Source organism: Triturus cristatus, chromosome 10, assembly GCF_964204655.1.
Source record: "Triturus cristatus chromosome 10, aTriCri1.1, whole genome shotgun sequence".
Classification (NCBI taxonomy): domain Eukaryota; kingdom Metazoa; phylum Chordata; class Amphibia; order Caudata; family Salamandridae; genus Triturus; species Triturus cristatus.
The window spans coordinates 772223126-772241417 of NC_140593.1; the positions used below are offsets into that span (position 1 = coordinate 772223126).

The following is an 18292-nucleotide window of genomic DNA, read 5'->3' on the forward strand; positions in this document are numbered from 1 at the left end:
ATACTATTATTCACTACTCCTAAAATCGACCTGAGGACATATCCTTACCCCAGTACAATAGGGCATGTGGGTAATGACATCTATCCAATCATCTCATCTCATATAGTGACCAATGTACTGCTACCATTCACTCCTTGACTTAACCGTATGGGCCACCATGGCATGAATACAAGTTATTAGCCCTACAGGAATTCAGAGCAAAATGGCATGATGGGAAATGTTATTTATCAAATGGTGGTGCCATAATGTAAATGTCCACTACAGGTGTGTAACAATTTGATAAGCTTGATAACTGAAAGCACCCCTCCCCATACCATCAAATAGCACTTTAGAATCGTGAGAACTACCAAAGAGCATGTCACAGATGTAAGCAACCATTGTAGTGGCAGTGCGCGGGTTAGCTCTAAAATTGCTCCTTCAATTTAGAAACGCATTGATGGCACCTTATTTACAATAATAGGGCTCACCCCAGCGTTTCTCCCTGTGCTGGTGCTAAAATCACCTGCCTAGCCCCAACGCAGGCACTCTTGCACCATAGTGCAAGGATGCCTGAGTTAAGGGAATGATTGTTTATGTGCAGAAAGGTGTCGCCGCAGGAACCTCATTAAAAGTGACATTCCAGTGGTGATTGGGGCTTGTAAATATACTCCAAGATGTTTTGTAAGGTATTCGCCGCATACTGATTGTTGCAATATTCAGCATTTTCCTATGCTTCAAAAATGCCTAGTAAAATATAAAATGCAGCCTAAAGAGATGGCATTTAGGGCAGCATAGGAATTAAAATGCATAGCCGCTAGGTGCATGATTAAAGGAAGACACGAAAACGACTACTTTATCCGATGGCTGCGAATACCCTTAGGAGCAATCCTTTAAAATACTCAGGTTAACGATCCTCCTTCAGAGCAACAGGAAAGAACATGGAGGCCGAGATGAAGAGACCATAGGGATTAGAATTATGATGATGTCAATAAAATAATGGCGCTGCTGTTACAACCTGTTTTATGGCTATATAAAAGGGACACAAAAAGTAGACAGAATAATGTGATGGTGAGCTCATAGAAAAAGAGATCATTTAGCAGGTTATAGAGAGGAGTAGCCTGTAGCTGTACTCAATATATCACACCTGAAATTATTTGACTCCATAAAACAATTCTGTACAAGCCATAAATTTGAAATGTGGTAATACACCAATTTCATGTTGAAGTGTCATTTTTCACACTGGATCTTGTTGGTGATCCACTTCTCCTTCCGAAATGGGGGTGCAGGATTGCTGTTCTGGTGCCCCTGTAGTGAAAGACTCCTGGCTGTAGCAGGGAAGTCAGCAGTTTGTGAGTTGTCATGGATCAGTTTTTAAAGCAGTGCGTTTTGATTTTGTGTTATGGGGATTTCTTTGTGATCAGGCAGGATATGTTCAGCTTTAAGACCTTATTCAGTTCTGAGATTCATAGGGTTAAGATGGGTCAAAGTCAATGCTTTCCTGGAGCAGGAATACATGTTGTGTTAATGTTTCTTTTCATTCCCACGAGAAATGCACAAAAATGTCCCTATTCCAAAATATATCTCGAACAATATAAGGGTATATGCCAAAGGCTTGTCAAACACTGTCTAGATTACTAAGAACACTGTAAGCTATCTGTACAATCAAAGAGGCTTGTTATCAAACGTGTCAATTAAAAACTTGTCATTTATTGTAAATCATAAAAATGCTTAGCACCACACATTAAAATCATCTCTGTATACCTCCCTTAGTGGGTTACAATCTATACCTTGTCAACCAAGGGAATGGTCCAGTTCATTCTAAACACAAGGTTTGACAAGCCTTTGGTATATACCCTTATATTGTTCGAGATATATTTTGGAATAGGGACATTTTTGTGCATTTCTCCTGGATATACCCCCGTCCCTTTGTGTGGTGCACATTGGGGTAACTCCCCTCGTTTCTTTGAACTCTTTTCATTCCCACACCTGAGAGCTTCAAGGAAATTAACAGCCTGGACTGATTTCCCTGACTCTATGGACTTTAACCCCTTCTGTGCTTCGGACGGCCCCCGTCCGTCCGATGTCATGGTGGGGGTGTGCGGAGGATGGCCAGGGGCCGTCCAAACCCCACCCACGCAATAAAACACCCGCACAGCACGAAAATTCACGCAGCGCGGAAGGAGGTAAGACTATCATGTGAGTCGTTTTCCTATATTGTTGACTAAAGGCCCTGATGGTACTCTAGCCTCTCCTGCAGCAAACTCTGATATTCCAGTACTGAAACCACCACAGAGTTCTGCCAATGCACCTAAATCCTTACCTTCAACCCCCACTACTAATCCAGTGCTGAGAAGCACCACAGCACTTGCAGGAATCCAATTTCTGATCCACAGTACTACTAACTATTCAAATACTGGCAGCAGCAGCCCATGCACATATGAGTGGTGGGGTGATCGGGCAGGATGGGGGGGATTTCGACAGACGACAATGAGAGGAAATTAATTATTTATTTCATTTCCCCTCGCAGTCGTCTGTCAAATCCCCCCAACCTGGCCCCACCACTCTTACCTGCATGGGCCGATCCTCAATACTGACACCTGTACACACCTATGCATATGCACCAAAATACTGACTTCTATCCCACTTTTCTCTTCCAGTTCCAAGGCACATTTTGCACGTCAGCATATCATAGTCTGAAATACTGTCTAACAAAAATACTGTGTCCTAACTATCGTTTGCAGAGTTTGTGGGTGTAGATTTTCAGCTGTTAACTCCAATAGTGAGATATTTATGTAAACAATATGTAGGTTACAGTTTTTATACTACACAGTATTCTGACTATGATATTCTGGTACCACACTCAAGACCCATACACAGCTTCTCAAATTCACCTACATCCTGACATGCAGGATATCTTGCGGTTCAGACATGAGCACCCACACACATCTATCACCAGAAATCAGTTAAGGGCTTGAATATTTAACTGATATACCTTTTTTGCCTTGTGTGTAAATCAGTCTTCTTAAGCTTTGCCTTCCATAGCTTGCATCCTCAACCGTATTTCCCTCATTTCAACACGCACATTCCTACGTTTGAGGTTGTAGGCTTAGCAGCTAGTATCTTCAGGTAGTTATCTTTGTTTACCAACTTCTCTCTTTTTCCTAGGCTCAACTGCTTTGCTATATTTATGCATCACTCACTCTAGGGCCAAATTCTGGACCGTGCCCTCTCTACCGGATTATTTCGATCAATGATGAATACCAGTTTGTTTCTTCTTTCTACCTTCCCTCATTCCATGTCTACAAGTTTCCCATCTCTATACTAGGGTTAAGAATGGGGTATGAGATAAGGATCAGGAAAAGGATTGAGTTAGGCTCATATTAACTTTAGTGGTCGGGTTAGTGATGGTGAATGCTAGAGAAAGGGATATTTCAAGTAACTTTGGATAGAAAGGTGTGAAGGTCAGAATTGGAGTAAAATATAGCGTGGGATGGAGCAGGAGTTAGGGGTTGGGTTAGAGATGGGATTAAAGTTAAGGTAGGCTGAGGAGCTGGAATAAGTTCAGAGTAATGGAAAGATGTAATTCTATTATATTAAATGGTTTATGAGGAAGATGTGAGGGAAGGTTGGCACAGGAGGTGGTACATAGACAGCATGGTGTGAGAGAAAATAAATTGGGAGTGAGCAGGTAATAACAGTTACGGGTTAGTAAAGAGTTAATCTCTATCCATGTTCAATTCACAAACGTAATAGCAACAATATTAGTTTTTTACTGCTACATGTCTGTATTTTTCCTAAAGATACCTTTCGATAACTTGTTTAACTCTACTTTTTTACCTCTACCTTTTTGAAAGCCGTGTTTTTTGCAGCAACATTTATTGAGCAGCATTGAAAAATGAGTTATCCTACATTACATCTGCATGAATTATATCACGCAGCACAAAAAGCTAACCTCTACAACAGATCACGAATTAGAAACCCTTCGGCTCCATGCGAGCTTGCTCTAGTTTTCCAGTTTTGAAAACATCTTTAGGTACACTCAGCAGAGAAATGTAAAAATGTCTTCCCTCGTGTGAAAGTCAAAACTTGGCCAGGAACCATATCAGTGGCTCAAGGTGCTGGCAAGTATTTCCTTCCTAGTGACTTCCAATTTTTCTACTCATTTGATGAAATCGGAAGATATTAGATTTTTATGCCTCCTGAATATCAAGCTTTTGACCTGGCTGCAGCCTTTGCTACAGCTGGACAGTTCACCTGACTCAACTAACACAGTCCCAGCAGCCTCTATACTCACTTACAAACCTCTGGCTCAACATCTAATCACCTTGCATACCTCCAAATGAGTCTCTTGGAAATCTTTAAAATTTGCTTGCTCAAAAATTAAGATAAAATAGCCTTCAGTTTTTCACCCTCGGACAGGGGTGGCACCCCTCCTATGCCATGGAAATGTTATTGAGGTGCTCGACCTCCCACTCAAGTATAGAGGTGATTCCACAGTCACGAAAATCCTCAAAGGAGTGCATGACAATCCCCCCTTGACGTCACTGTCTTTCCAAGTTTCGCATTTTCTGTCCATTCTTGTGGACTTTTTCTGCATCTGGGTCACTTTCTCATTTATATCTTCCAACGTCTCCTCCATTAAGGAGACCTTTCTATTACAAATTGAATTTGTGGCCTTTAGCTACTACATGATATTGAGGAAGATTGGTTTGCTCTGAGTTTGTTGGCCAAAAAGGAATCTACATCACTCACAAGAGCTTCATAACACCCCATTGGAGAGGCTGAACAAAATGTTAAAAAAAGACAGTTTTCCCTGTAAGAATTCATTGTTTATTGTTTGAAGGCATGGCAAGACTGGAAAACACTGTAAAAACGTGTTGTGAAGTCTAAATTTAAACAAATTTGCCCAGTGAATTCCAGACACAGTTCTCTGACTTCTCAAATACACAGTGAAATGAATCTCAATCACAATCCTGAAGTGGGAGAGGTAAAGTGATCCCAAAATGACTCCATTACCCCAACTTTTCCCCTTCCTTGTCAAATATTCTCAGCGCTTTATGTTGCCACCTTGGGACCGCTAAGGGGGGAAAGTCAAAAAGGGTCTGATTTCACAGCTGGGGCACTCTCTGATCCTCAGTCTCATTAATGGATTGAGAACCAACACTTTCCACGATACACAGATTCTAGGGTGGGCTGCCAATGCAATGTTCAGTAGTAAGCGGTTCCCATCATGGTTCACTAAATAGGCTTGGGTGGTGGCAGGCAATTCTTCTAATTTGTGGGCCACCCGCAGTCCAGGGCAGGTCATTCTTGGATTATCCTGAGCACTGCAATATTCATCTTTCAATGCCCTGACTTCTGGCATTAAGTCAGCTTGTCTCTGCCATCACCAGGCCCAGATCAGAGCAGCACCAGAGCTCTACTCAAGCATGATGGCCTCAGAGCCTTGCTAGCTCCACATGCAAAAGCCAAATTTTGTATTCTATATTTAGTTTTACCCAGCATCATATCACCTTGTGTCTATTCGATTTCTCTTACTCTTCTCAACTGCAAGAAATGACTCTTGGCCACCCTCTGATAGGTCTTTGTTCACAGCAACAGCTGGGAAATTTAAAAAACAAGCATTGGCATAGCCAATAGGTCTCGCTTTTGGGACCTTATAAGTATTTAGTTATGCAGCACAATATACTTGGTGCAACAACAACTGTTGCATAGCTAAACACTTATAAGGTCCCAAAGGCGAGACCTATTGGCTATGCCAATGCTTGTTTTTCTAGCAAGGCGCCAAAGCTGTTGCGATGCTGTATTGCATGATTAACCAATATTGGCAATGCCATTAGGTCTTTCTTATAGGCAAAACCTATTGCCTTTGCCAATGCTTTTTTAGCTTGTTCTGCTCCCAGAGGTGGTCTTGTCGTTGGGGAACTCTTGAAACTACTCAGCAAATTCAGTACCTCTTATGACCAGTGTGGCTGAGGTAGTGAATTGAAATTGAATGAAAACATCGCCACTGCTTTTCTCGTCAGACATAGAAATAATCAAATACCTCGCTCAGCCTGATGCGTCTGAGACTGCCCTGCTCAGCTTGACTTTTAAAGGCACCAGCGCAATGTCCTAATCGGTCCATTTCTCTTGTACAAGCCAATAGCATAATTGGCAGCTCCTGTCCAGTCAATGTTTTTCCCTTTTTTGCATGGCTTCCCAGTTGCCTTCAGTACAGCTAGACCACTGTGGTGCTCTGTTGGGAAGTGGAAAGATAACCAATGGCAAATAAATATTTATTCCTCAGAAATGCCTTTATATTTCAACAAGGAGACCAAGGATTAAAACATGAAAATAATGGAAAAAGATGTAATACTTCTTACAAACGGTGGTAGTGGTCTGTTTTGTCGTCTCTCTTTGATCGAAGTGTTGCAAGTGCAGTTTTGTGGGTGAGGGAGGATTCTAAAAAGTATTTTTAAAACCATGTCTGTCTCTTACAAGTCCAGAACAAGCATTGACCACGCGCGCGAGAACAAGCATCGTGGCACCGGTCCTTTACTTTGAACATTAAAAGTAAAGCGCTGGTGCCGCGATTATAGCAAAAGTAAAGAAATAGATGTTTTTGTCTATTTCTGTACTTTTGCGAAAGTGAAAGTCATCACGATTCTAATGACCCGTGAAAGACTGCTGGCGGCCGGCTGCGCACGTGCGCGTGAACGCAAGAGCTAGGCCGCCAGCAGCACTTTGAAAACTCATCTACTAAATGTCTCTCCGAGTAGCGCATGCGCGCTGACTCAGCGAGACCTTAAAACATTGGACTGTTGCTCTGTGGGCTTCTACCAGCCAGTAGAAGCCCGGAGCACTCCATTGTCTGTAATGGAGCGCTCAACATTCCAATGTTCTAGTAAGGATACTTCCATCCTGTATTCCAGTGTATCCTGATTCACAGCTTTAGATAATCTGCACCCTTTCACCTTCAATCATGATTTGATTTTTAGGAGAGTCTGTAGTTGTACTTTTTAAATCTTATCAGCTTGTATCAGGATGTTTACTTCGGGAGTAACAGTCCTCTACAAATTTCCCCTTCATCAAAACATTATTGCTGCTTGCAAATCTGACAGCATCTTATGATATGGCTGTGACATGTAAACTTCTCCTTCACACGACTTCTTGGTTTGTTTTACGTGAACTATGACATACGTCATCAGCCCTATACCATGAAATCCTTTTTCACCTCATGAATGGCCCGATTTCAGAACCTTGGTCCATATTAATACGCACCTCTAATACTGCTGATCTTTCTAATATTCTCTCCTCCCTTCCATCCATCACTACCACCAGTTCCCCCCTTTTATTTTTTTTACTGAGTTTATATAGCTCAAACTTGACCGGAGGGTATAGGGTATCAGAGCTCTTTACACAAGCACCAGTTGCGTTACATGAGGACGCATTCATTTTTTTTTTGTTAGGCACAGGAAGATTAAGTGATTTGCCCAGATTCACAGGATGTTGCACGTCCTTGTTGAGACTCGAACCCGGTTCCCCAGATTTGAGGTCGACCGTCCTAGCTGTTAGGCCAACTTCTCTCCCCAGTTTACTGGCTGAATTCTACCATTCCAACATCTCTCACTGCTTGCCAGCTGCAGGCACCCATCCTTGAACCACTTTCTCATTCCCTCCTCATTTCTCAATTTATGTTTCACAATAAAATTCAGGAACTGGCTGGAATACTGGAACCATGTTAGTATAAATATGGCCTTTGTTGGGTACACTTCGGACCACTAGATGAGTGGGCTCTTGTTACCAATTTGGACATACACAGAGGTTTTCACTCAAATTGAAATCGTAAGATGTGCAATAATGCAGCATGCTGAATTACCACAAATTACTTCAGGGTACAATGTCACCAAGTCAAACATGGTGAAATTTGGCCAAGAGGCTGAAATTCGGAAACATCATGTGCCAATAAGTGCGGTGATACTCTCATCCAGGTGTATTTCTCGTTCCATAGTGGGTGTGTTTGGGATTATTTATAACCTGCTGTAACACCACATCCTAGAATTATTGATACCCAAGGTATCGGTAATATCAGGTGATCCTAACTGATTCCCCCCCCTTTCTTTGTAATGACTATTATGGAACAAGCTCATTGTGCTGTTTATCCACCTCCATAAATCTAGTGGATTGGAGACAGAACACTTTGGGCCATATTAACAAGAATTTCGATAACATTATCGCCGCTTTAGCGGCAGGAAACTGCAACTAAAGCGGCGATAAGGGGCTTGATAATATGCCCTTGTGAATTCCAATACAAGCCCCAGGTTCTGGTGTGAAGAACATCAAACCTGGGCATCTATTGAAATTCTCAAGGGCATATTATCAAGCTCCTTATCGCCGCATTAGCGGCAGTTTCCTACCGCTAATGCGACGATAATGTTATCGCCATTCTTGATCATATGGCCCCCTGGGGCTTATTTACAAACCCCTTGCGCCACTTATGCGTTATTTTTAACATGGGAAAAGTGACGTACGGGTGGCGCAAGGGGCTTGAAAATAAGCCCCTTTCTATTTTATCTATCGTATTTTTCATGACTTCTACTCTACAGAATTCATGGATCTTTGAGGTGATTCTTTTAACCTTTTACGCAAAATATATCATGTCAATATTTTCCAAACCAACGCTCAGACACCTTTACCGCCTAATTCGGGCTCTATAATACTATAAATATAAATAAAATTACGTTCAACTGTCAAACCCTTCCACCTGTCCTCCCCCATGTCCCCCAAACGCCTGGGTCTTTCAAGGAAAAGCGCGGGCAGGAGAAGCCATCTAAAGGAGAACTGAAGCAACATTGTCATTTGTAAGTGCGTCATGAGTTGCCTGACTAAACAAAGATAATATATAGAAACTCCCACCTGCAGACGACTCTCTTTGTATCCCTAAGCTACCGCGTGCACATTTCTTTCTGCTCACCACCTACCGGGGAGCTCGCTGATCCATTCTCTAAAATTTCTCTTGCAGGTTTATGATCAACGTGACGTGGGAAGGGAAAGATTTGTCCTTCACAGAAGACGGATATCAGGCAAATCCGAAACTGGTGGTCATCGTGCTGAACATGGACAGGGAGTGGGAAAAGGTAAGCCTGCGCGTCACTGTTCGTAAGAAAGCAGCTCTCCAAGCCGCAGCACTGACATAACAGAGAATCAAGGTTGCGGGCAATGTTTCTGAGTAATATCGGACAGCAGAGATGTTTTGAGGCATGGGCAAAGTGGGCTCTGGCCCAGGGCCCCAGCCTTTATGCCTCCCCAATATAGAGCCAGCTCTGTTCTGCAGAGAGTCTTGCCCTCATGACCTTGAATATTAGTTAAAGAGTATTGTTTTAAATAGGGTTTTCCACTATTTATCTTTAATGTGAGTGGTGTGTGACAGTCTATACAGACATTTTTCAGAGGAATGTTGCCATTATGTTTCCTTCAACATCCATAAAAAAGTTTCTTTTATATCAAAACAGGACCTCACATATGAGAAAAAGGGGGATGTCAGAGAGATTATTTGCAGTAATGTTATTGAGCTGCCCCGGTGTTACAATATTGAAAACACGTCTCTATCCCTGAATATTAGATGTAAACACATTTGGTATCTGAACAAGTGTGCCAGTGCACTGTCAGTGACCTGGCCAAAGAGGGCATGAAAGCTGAAATTGTATCATCAATTTTAAAACGGTTCCAAATGGGGCCCCAAATTATGTTTTGCCCAGGGCCGCCATAATCCTTAAAATGTCCCTGTCGGACAGTGGACGTATCTCACTCGGATCGGTTTCTTCTCGTGTCACCAGTCCAAACAGAACGAAATTCAGACATTTGTAATAAACGTGTTTTTCTTTAAATAGTACAGTACACCCAACACAGCTTGTAGCGCCCCCAGCACAAACACCCCAGAATAGTCCGTCATTTTAATTTTTACGATGTAACTTCTGCCACTTGTTTCCGACTTTAATAGTTGAAAGTTAACACTTCTGCTTCCTTGATATTCTCTGAAACGCATTAAGTGGAACAGAGGCGCATGGTCTTTGTTTTATAAACATAGAGCACCCATGCAGTCATATCAAGTAACACATTAATCCACACACCTTAACGAAGTAAAATGTGTTGGTTTCCCTCAGTAAAGGTGCGGGGATTTTCAGACCGATGCACAGAAAAAAAAGGTCATTTTGGGGTCTTGTGATAGCAATTTGCCATTATCACTAGACGATGCCCTAAACTTCACCTTATAGAAGTCCCATAGATTGATTACGCTTCTGTCCAGAAAACATACTATAGCTTGATTGGATTGGATTACCTGGGCCTTCAAAGAGATTGAGGCGTTACGTATGAAACCCCAGCCCAGGTATTTTCTGCTGCCCTACAAATGAAACCTGAGTCAATGCCTCCTTTCTAACATTTGGAACAAATGAATTTAAAGCTGTTTTGGGTCGTGCACAATCTTAGCTTATCGTATATGTATTTGTATAGCGCCCTATCACGCACGAGGGTATCCTAGCTCTTCGCAGGCGTGCGAGGTCAGTCTCTGGGTGGGGAACTCACTCGAAGAGTCAAGTCTTCCTGGAACTGAACAATGAACCGGAAGAGGAAAGGCCTTTCCTCTAAGTACATCTTATCGTTTGTAAAGGTCTGCTTGTGCAGTCTGCTGCCCTTACCTCACGTCGAGGCGAGTCCCACGCAAGACATTACTGCGACCATAAAATGAGTGTTGTCGTTTTTACAGAAATCCTCTTAGAAACGCGGCAAATGCCCAGAGAGAAAGAAGAAGCTGGGGGCTGCCGGCCTGTCTTCCCCGCAGAGATGAGGCTTTGTGGCATCTGTCTCTCAGAATCAGCCTGCTGATGAATCACTGCTGGGTGGAATAAGGCTCCGGACACTGCCAGAGCGAGAGAAGGGAAGGAGGAAGGAGCGCCATGGTAACTTGAAGGGAATACTTGTTTTCAGAATCAATAGATACCTGCAAAGCAGGGTTGGATTGGGATCAATTATAGGACAATCACTCTGATTGATGGTGCACAGAAAGTTTTCTCTCGGGCACTTTGAGCAAAAATCACTGCATGGATGGAGGAGGAAGATATTCTGTCCCCCTTCCAAGCAGGGTTTAGAAAGAAGATTAGCACGATTTACCAGGTCTTTCGTTTTAGCTTATTAGCCTGGAAAACTGTGAACATTGAAAAGGGGAGCTTATATATCGCTTTCATTGATCTGAAGTCTGCCTTCGATCTCATCCCCAGGTGCAAGCTGTGGCATGTTTTGCAGGAACTAGGTCTCCTCCCTGAGATCATGGCGTTGGTTGTCCAGCTTCATGAGGACAACTACGCCAGGGTCCACTGGGGTGACCTGGGGCAGTTGTCGGACTCGATCAGGGTGGAAAGGGGGGTCAGATAGGGGTGTGTGCTGGCCCCCACTTTATTTTCATTATTTATTAATGGTGTTGTCCAATATTTAGCAGAAGTTCCAGCCAATGCCCCGGTATTGGGAGGAACAAAAGTAACAACTCTTTTGTTTGCGGACGACACATTCTTAGTCTCTGAAATGCCCAGTGGTCTGCAACTACCCTTGAATCATTTCAAGGCATTATACAATCAAAGAGGTCATAATCTTCCTGGCAGCATAACCACAGCGCCTTACCTGACCTCTTGCTCTTGGGACCGAACAGCTCGACAGCGATGGGGGCCCTACGCTGTTTGTCTCCCCCGCTGCCATTCAACACCATTGGCTGCTGCGGGGGGAGACTACAGCTCCCGTGATCGTGTGCGAGCCCGTCTCTTCCTGCGTTCCAGCGCACCCGGAGGCGCTTGAAAAGCGAGTGCTTCCCTCGCGTCGCGGGACGCGCGCGGGCGCCGCCGGGCTGAGCCCGGGCAGAGGGCGGGCCGTCCGGGGCCTGAGGAGGCCGGGACGGGCCACATCTTTAACACCTTGGACCCGTGGCGGACGCTGTATCGCACAACTCTGGACAGACCCCCTCATAAGGTACTGTGTCTATACTGAGGGGCATTCGTCCCGTGCCTGGCATCCAGATACTCTCACATTCCCCAGCTATTTACTGTGTGTCAATCAAGGGCTAAGATGGGCAAAAGGAAAATATCGGATATGAGTGGGGGTCCCGCTAGTCTTGTTGGTAGCACGGCTAAAAGAAATAAGGCTACAAAATCTAACAAAAAACACACGCCAGCTACCACGTTAGAGCACATTGACTCCTTAGTTGATGAATGTACTTCCATTTTAGGTTCTGACGCAGTTGTTACACCCATAGCCCCACCACCACTACCTAACCATCGCCCAGGCTCTGTTACTATCCCACAAATGTTCAGCAACAAAAAACTTGCTCAAAGTCCATCATTAGCGAGACCTCAGGACGCTATGCAGAGCTGTAGTGCCAACCCAGAGTCACTAATAGAACTAGCAAGCCCTTGTCTCCCTGCTGCAAATGCGATCCCTCTGGACCCCATTGTTATTGTTTGTTCAAATCGATTTGAGCTACTAAGCGACATTGACAACGACGCTGCTGACTCCTCAGGCATAGTTGTTAGCCCCGTTGTACCCATAGTACCTACATTTTGTAGAGATCGACCCTCTGGACCCGGGTCACTCCAAGAAGGGAACAGGCCATGTCAAGAACCACTAGGAGAATCTGTCTCAGCAACAGGCCCAATAATGGAAACTATTCAGGCCTTGAAGGATAAAATTATTGAACTAAAAGCGCTAGTCAATGAACTATTATTATTGGCCAAAAGACCTGCTACGCAACTGTCACAACTACCATCCACTTTGCCTAATACTGTTTGCCATTCACACCCTTCAATATCTTCGTCTATAAACATCATCGACTCTAGTACACACACATCAGCTTCATCCCCACAAATTAGACCTAACCCTTCCCTACCCACCAGAGTGGGGTCTAATCATTCTAATTCTTCTACCAAACCAATTTTACATTCTCGCTCTGCGATTAGCCAGCCTTTTTTCCCCCAAAAATCCTCAGTCTGTTTCCATCTTCCAGAGCGCAAGGATCTAGAGCCAATCAACAGCCAACTGTTTACATGGTGGGAGTCCCCACGACTAACGGTTACGAGAGTGAAGAATCTCTAAACAATAAGGTGATCCACTGGATCCGCCATGTCAGAAGCTGTAGTTCCCTCATAAGAGACGACTTACTAAGGGCCCGAAGACTCAGTTCTATTGAGTCCCCTACGGACACAATCGAGCTGACTCTAGCTAATTACAGCTTAGCAGACGACCTTATTGCTCTTGAGTATAGAACCTCCTCCCCGGACTCATCTTCCATCCAATTCAGACGTTCTCTGCCATTGCCCATTGTCCCTGTTGGGAGGAGGGGCGGGCTGTCATTTCAACATCTCGAGGGCTTAGCAACTCTGGGGCAAATTGACTGACTAACTACACCATTAACTATACCAACAATTCCAAATAATTTGCCCCACGCCATCTTTACCTCTAATTGCAGACTGTTCCCCCAAATACATTCTCCCACCAACCTTTGTGAGACCCCGGGTGAAGTTGGGTCTCACCCGATAGCCCCATCCATACATTTACTGGATCCGGCTATTTCCCCATCCTCAGCTCCAAATACGAATCTAAAAATTATTTCATGGAACATCGCTGGTCTGAAAGCTAAACTCTCTCTACCTGACTGGAATAATTTTATTGCTACTTTCGATCTCTGTATATTTCAAGAGACCTGGAGTCTCATACCTCTGTATAAATCCGGATATACTTGTTATTGTGTCCCAGCAGTGTCCTCTGGTCGCGGACGCCCTTCAGGAGGCCTCATAATCTGGTTAGACATTACCCTCTCCTGTAGAGTTCGACAAGCACATATTCCTTCCTCGGACCTGTTACATATAACTTTGAGTGGGCTGAATGGGGGCCCCACCATTGAGCTCTTCAATGTTTATAACAGGGGCACTCAAGGAGGAACCAAGTCCCCCATTCTTACTACTTTGGGAGAGGAGCTTTCCTCTTGTCCTCCCAATTCATTTTTATTGGTCGCTGGAGATCTGAACTGTACTTATGAACCCCTTGCCTCCGAAGATATTCTGGAGGTTGAAGAGGATGACGCCAGGTGGGGTATACCCTCCCTAACTGTTCCTCCAGTTAAGAGATGGTCACCGGTGATAATCCAACTGAATGCCTTGGTTCTAGAACATGGGCTGAGAGCTGCTAATGGTCGACTTCCTTCCGATCTCCATGCAGCATTTACCTTTAATAGAACCTCTAGCCCATCTCGAATTGACTATATTTTAATTGATCGTAGACTTTGGCATTACACAGTGGACCTGGTCATTACTTCTACCACCGATAGTGACCATAATCCCCTGTGCTTTACTCTAAAGAACCCATGGACCCCTGACTCCTCAACTTACGACCATCATCGCTCATTGCTCACTAGAGATGTGATTCCATCTAACTGCAAAAGATTTCTTAAATGGCCTAAAATTGTAATGGATGAACAAAAACTTACATCCATAAATGAAATACTGTTATCAAAAACTGCAGAACTTAGGCAAGCCTGTGCAGACCCTAATGAGATTACCAAGGCCGTATCTCTACATGCAGACACCATCCAGTTAATTGGGTCCTTTTTTTTATCCTCCTCTACTAATAATACTAAAAAACATAAATCACCAGGTACCTGGTTCAACTCCGCGCGCAGAGCTAGCCGGAAAGAGTTAGCAACTGCTATTAAATCCAAGGATTGCCCTTCAATTAAAATTGCTAGGTCTGTATATAAGAAGGCTATAACCAATGCAAAGTGTGCCTGGGAGGAATCTCACTGGCTGGCCCTGAAAAATGCCAGTGTAGCCAAGGACGGAAATACTTTCTGGAACCTTTGCAGATATTCGAGAGGTTCAGATCCCGATGCAATTCCCAACCACATCACAAGTCACGAATGGTTTACTCATTTCTCGAATCTCTATTCAGACGACGTTGTCCAAAGCCCCTGTGTTCCTCCCTCTACTACTCCAGGGGACCTTACTCTGGTCAACTATGACGCTTTTACAGAGTCTGAAGTTATGTCTGCTATTAATAGATTGGTCCCACCCAAAGCTGCAGGTCCAGATGGCCTGCCCGGCGATCTGTTTCGTTCTAACCCTAAACCTTGGGCTGTGTACTTTACTCTTCTACTTAATGCTTTTCTCAAGGGGCTACCTATCCCTGAGTCATGGAAGGGTGCAGAGGTCATACCAATATTTAAGAAGGGCTCCAGGGAGGATCCTGCTAACTACCGACCAATAAGTCTTATTGATGTTAGCCAGAAGGTGGTTGGCAGGGTCCTACTGGAGCGCATTTTATCTTGGGTTACTGAGAACGGTATTTTGTCTCATTACCAGGCCGGGTTCAGACCATTTACGAGCACGATTGACAAGGTCTTTAGGCTGCTATTGTTATATTGGAAGTTTGTATTGATTGGTAAGGGCAATCTCCATCTAGCCTTCATAGATCTTAAGTCAGCCTTTGACCTGGTCCCTCGTGATCGTCTTTGGTCTGTCCTCCAAGAATTGGGTGTCCCGTCTTCTATTCTTGACCTCTTGGTCCGCCTCCACGAGGGTAATTTCGCTAGGGTGCGATGGGGTTCCCAGGCACAGAGAACTGAAAAGATCCCTGTCAACAGAGGAGTACGCCAGGGCTGCGTATTGGCGCCCACTCTCTTTTCACTTTTTGTGAATGGAGTGGTGAGATTTTTGTTAGACGTTCCAGCTGATGCTCCTGCCCTGGCGGGGGAAAAAGTTCCCACTCTCCTCTTTGCAGACGATACCCTGCTGATCTCTAAGACACCAGCAGGGTTACAGAAGCTCTTAGATAGATTTCATCTGTTTTGTTCAATGAGAGGCTTGGCGATCAACACATCTAAAACCAAGCTCCTCTCTTTTAAATCACATAAATCCCCCAGCGTACTCATTACTTCTGATGGAATTCCACTCGAACATGTCAAATTATTTGACTATCTAGGCATCAGAATTACTGACACCTTAAGCTGGAGACCCCATATCAACAAAATGCTGTTGAATCACAGGCGAGTTACGGGAGTGATTGCAAAAGAACATCGCTCCTCCAGGAGCAAGCCAATCACTCCCGCCCTAGTGATTTATCAGGCTAAAGCTGTGGGTTCGGCCCTCTATGGAGCCGAACTATGGAGTTTTGACAACATTGATGAAATCACTTGGTCTGAGAACAATTTCCTGAGAGAATTAGTCTCAATGCCAAGGGGTACCCCTCTGAAACCACTTTTTAGCGATCTGGGCAGACGCTCGTTTAAAGATATCGCAAGGCTACGCCCACTGTTATTTTGGGCCCGCCAATGGCGCACCCCGGAGCTGGCCAAGTACACTGAAGGCCTAAGGGAAATCATGAACATTGCAGGCTCCCACAAAATAGGTTGGCTCCGTAATATTAAAAAATCTCTTACCATGATTGGATTGAATGAAGCCTGGGAACATGGAGCCCCTGTGTCTAAGGAGGACCTTAAACGAGCTTATTGGGCCTGGATTGATAATCAGGACCTTACCAGCTCCAATCTAGGCAGGCTAACCAAAGCTTTTTACTCCCACAAACAGTCTGTCAGCTTCGAGCCTTATTTGGAGTATGTACTCAAACCTAGGGACAGATCTCTGTATCTCCAATTCAGACTTGAGACCCTCCCAACCCGCGAATTTACTAACAAATGGAAGCCCCCCTACCAGACCATTGACTCTTGCCCGATATGCACAGAGAAAGTTGAAAGCATAGCCCATATTATGTTTGAATGCCCAGCGTATGCTAACCCGAGAAAAAGATGGCTAGGCCCCGCTTGCCGTCTTTTGGGTGTTTCTAATTATCGCATCGCTCTACGTATTTTACGTTCAGACACAACTTTGGTGCTAGTCTGTGCGGTGGCCAAATTCTTGGGTTGTTCCTGGATTATCAGAAGTAAACTTACCAGATCGATTTGTTAACAAGCAAAATGCACTTTTTCCTTCTCCTAAACTGTCTTTTTAACTACTTTTTTAAACATTTTTAATAATTTATATGGATACCATCCAACTCAATCATCAAGCTACTAATGTGATTTGCTGTAAATTTTTCTATTTTATTGAATTGCTATCTTTTAACTGTTTGTATGTACATGCTTTTATGATAATTTTTTTATCGAAATAAAGCTTTTTGATTGATTGATTGATTGATCAAAGAGGTCTGGAGATTAATACCTCAAAGACCAAACTTTTGTTAATGAATCCACATAGAACATTCAGGGGCAAAATGCTACTGGGAGGGATACCACTTGAGAGAGTGCATACCTATGAATACTTGGGTATTACCCTATCTAAGAAAATGGTATGGAAAGATCACATTTCGACGGGGAATCTCCAACAGAGACAGACTACTGGGGCACTGATTAGGGAACATGGAATCTCCCAAACTAAGCCAATATCTGCCCCCTTGCAGAGTTATGACCAGAAGGTAGTGAGTTCCGCCCTCTATGGGACCGAACTCTTGGGATTTGAATACACAGATAGCCTGCTTCCCACATGAAATAAATCATTAAGATCTTTATGTTCGCTCCCGCAGATTACACTTATTTTTCCACTGAGGTTAGATATGGATAGACACTCAATTGTGAATAAAGCTAGGTTGCGCCCCCTACTAAATTGATTACGTCTTATGCTAACCCCTGAGCTCTCTCACTATCCGGCAGCCCTTGAAGAGGTTTCTAGGCTTGATTGTTCTAAAAAGTTTAGGTGGCCAAGTGAAGTCACATCACTATTAATAGCGATAGGTCTGGGAAGTTCTTGGGAAGCTAGAGATGTGGACGAATTGCTAAGCAAAGAAGTGGGTAAAACCCCATACTGGAGTTGGGTAGCACAGTCTTTTGCTGCTCAGTCATCAGTGGATCGCTTCACATTAGAATTCATGGAATTCAAACCACAATGCACCTTTGAAGCCTATCTGGAGTATATCACCATCCCGCTGGACAGGAATCTTTACATTCAGTTTAGTTTAGGCTCACTCCCAGTGAATTCCTTTACAGCGGCTTGGCGACACCCTCAGTCTATTACACAGCATTGTCCGTGCTGCCCCACAATGATTGAATCAATTGCCCATATTTTCTTTGCTTGTCCTCTCAATAATTCCCCAAGACAGCAGGGGTTAACCCCTTTTTGTTGGTCATTAGGAACTCGTTACCATCGGGATGCACTCCGCATCTTAAAATCAGATTGTAGGCCTCTTGTAGCATGTGGAGTTGCAAAATTCCTTGGAAAGATGTGGATTATCAGAAGGTTTGCATGCA

The 18292-nt window shown here is 43.9% G+C and overlaps 1 protein-coding gene across 3 annotated transcripts in view; it reads left to right on the plus strand.

Moving 5' to 3' along the window:
- GRIN2A (glutamate ionotropic receptor NMDA type subunit 2A) overlaps nucleotides 1–18292 on the plus strand; it is a 1558104-nt gene that overhangs the window by 821222 nt on the left and 718590 nt on the right. For all 3 annotated transcript variants that reach the window (XM_085628306.1, XM_085628307.1, XM_085628308.1), the window contains one exon: nucleotides 8984–9098. In XM_085628306.1, the coding sequence (XP_085484432.1) occupies nucleotides 8984–9098 (115 nt within the window). The remainder of the gene's footprint in view (nucleotides 1–8983; nucleotides 9099–18292) is intronic.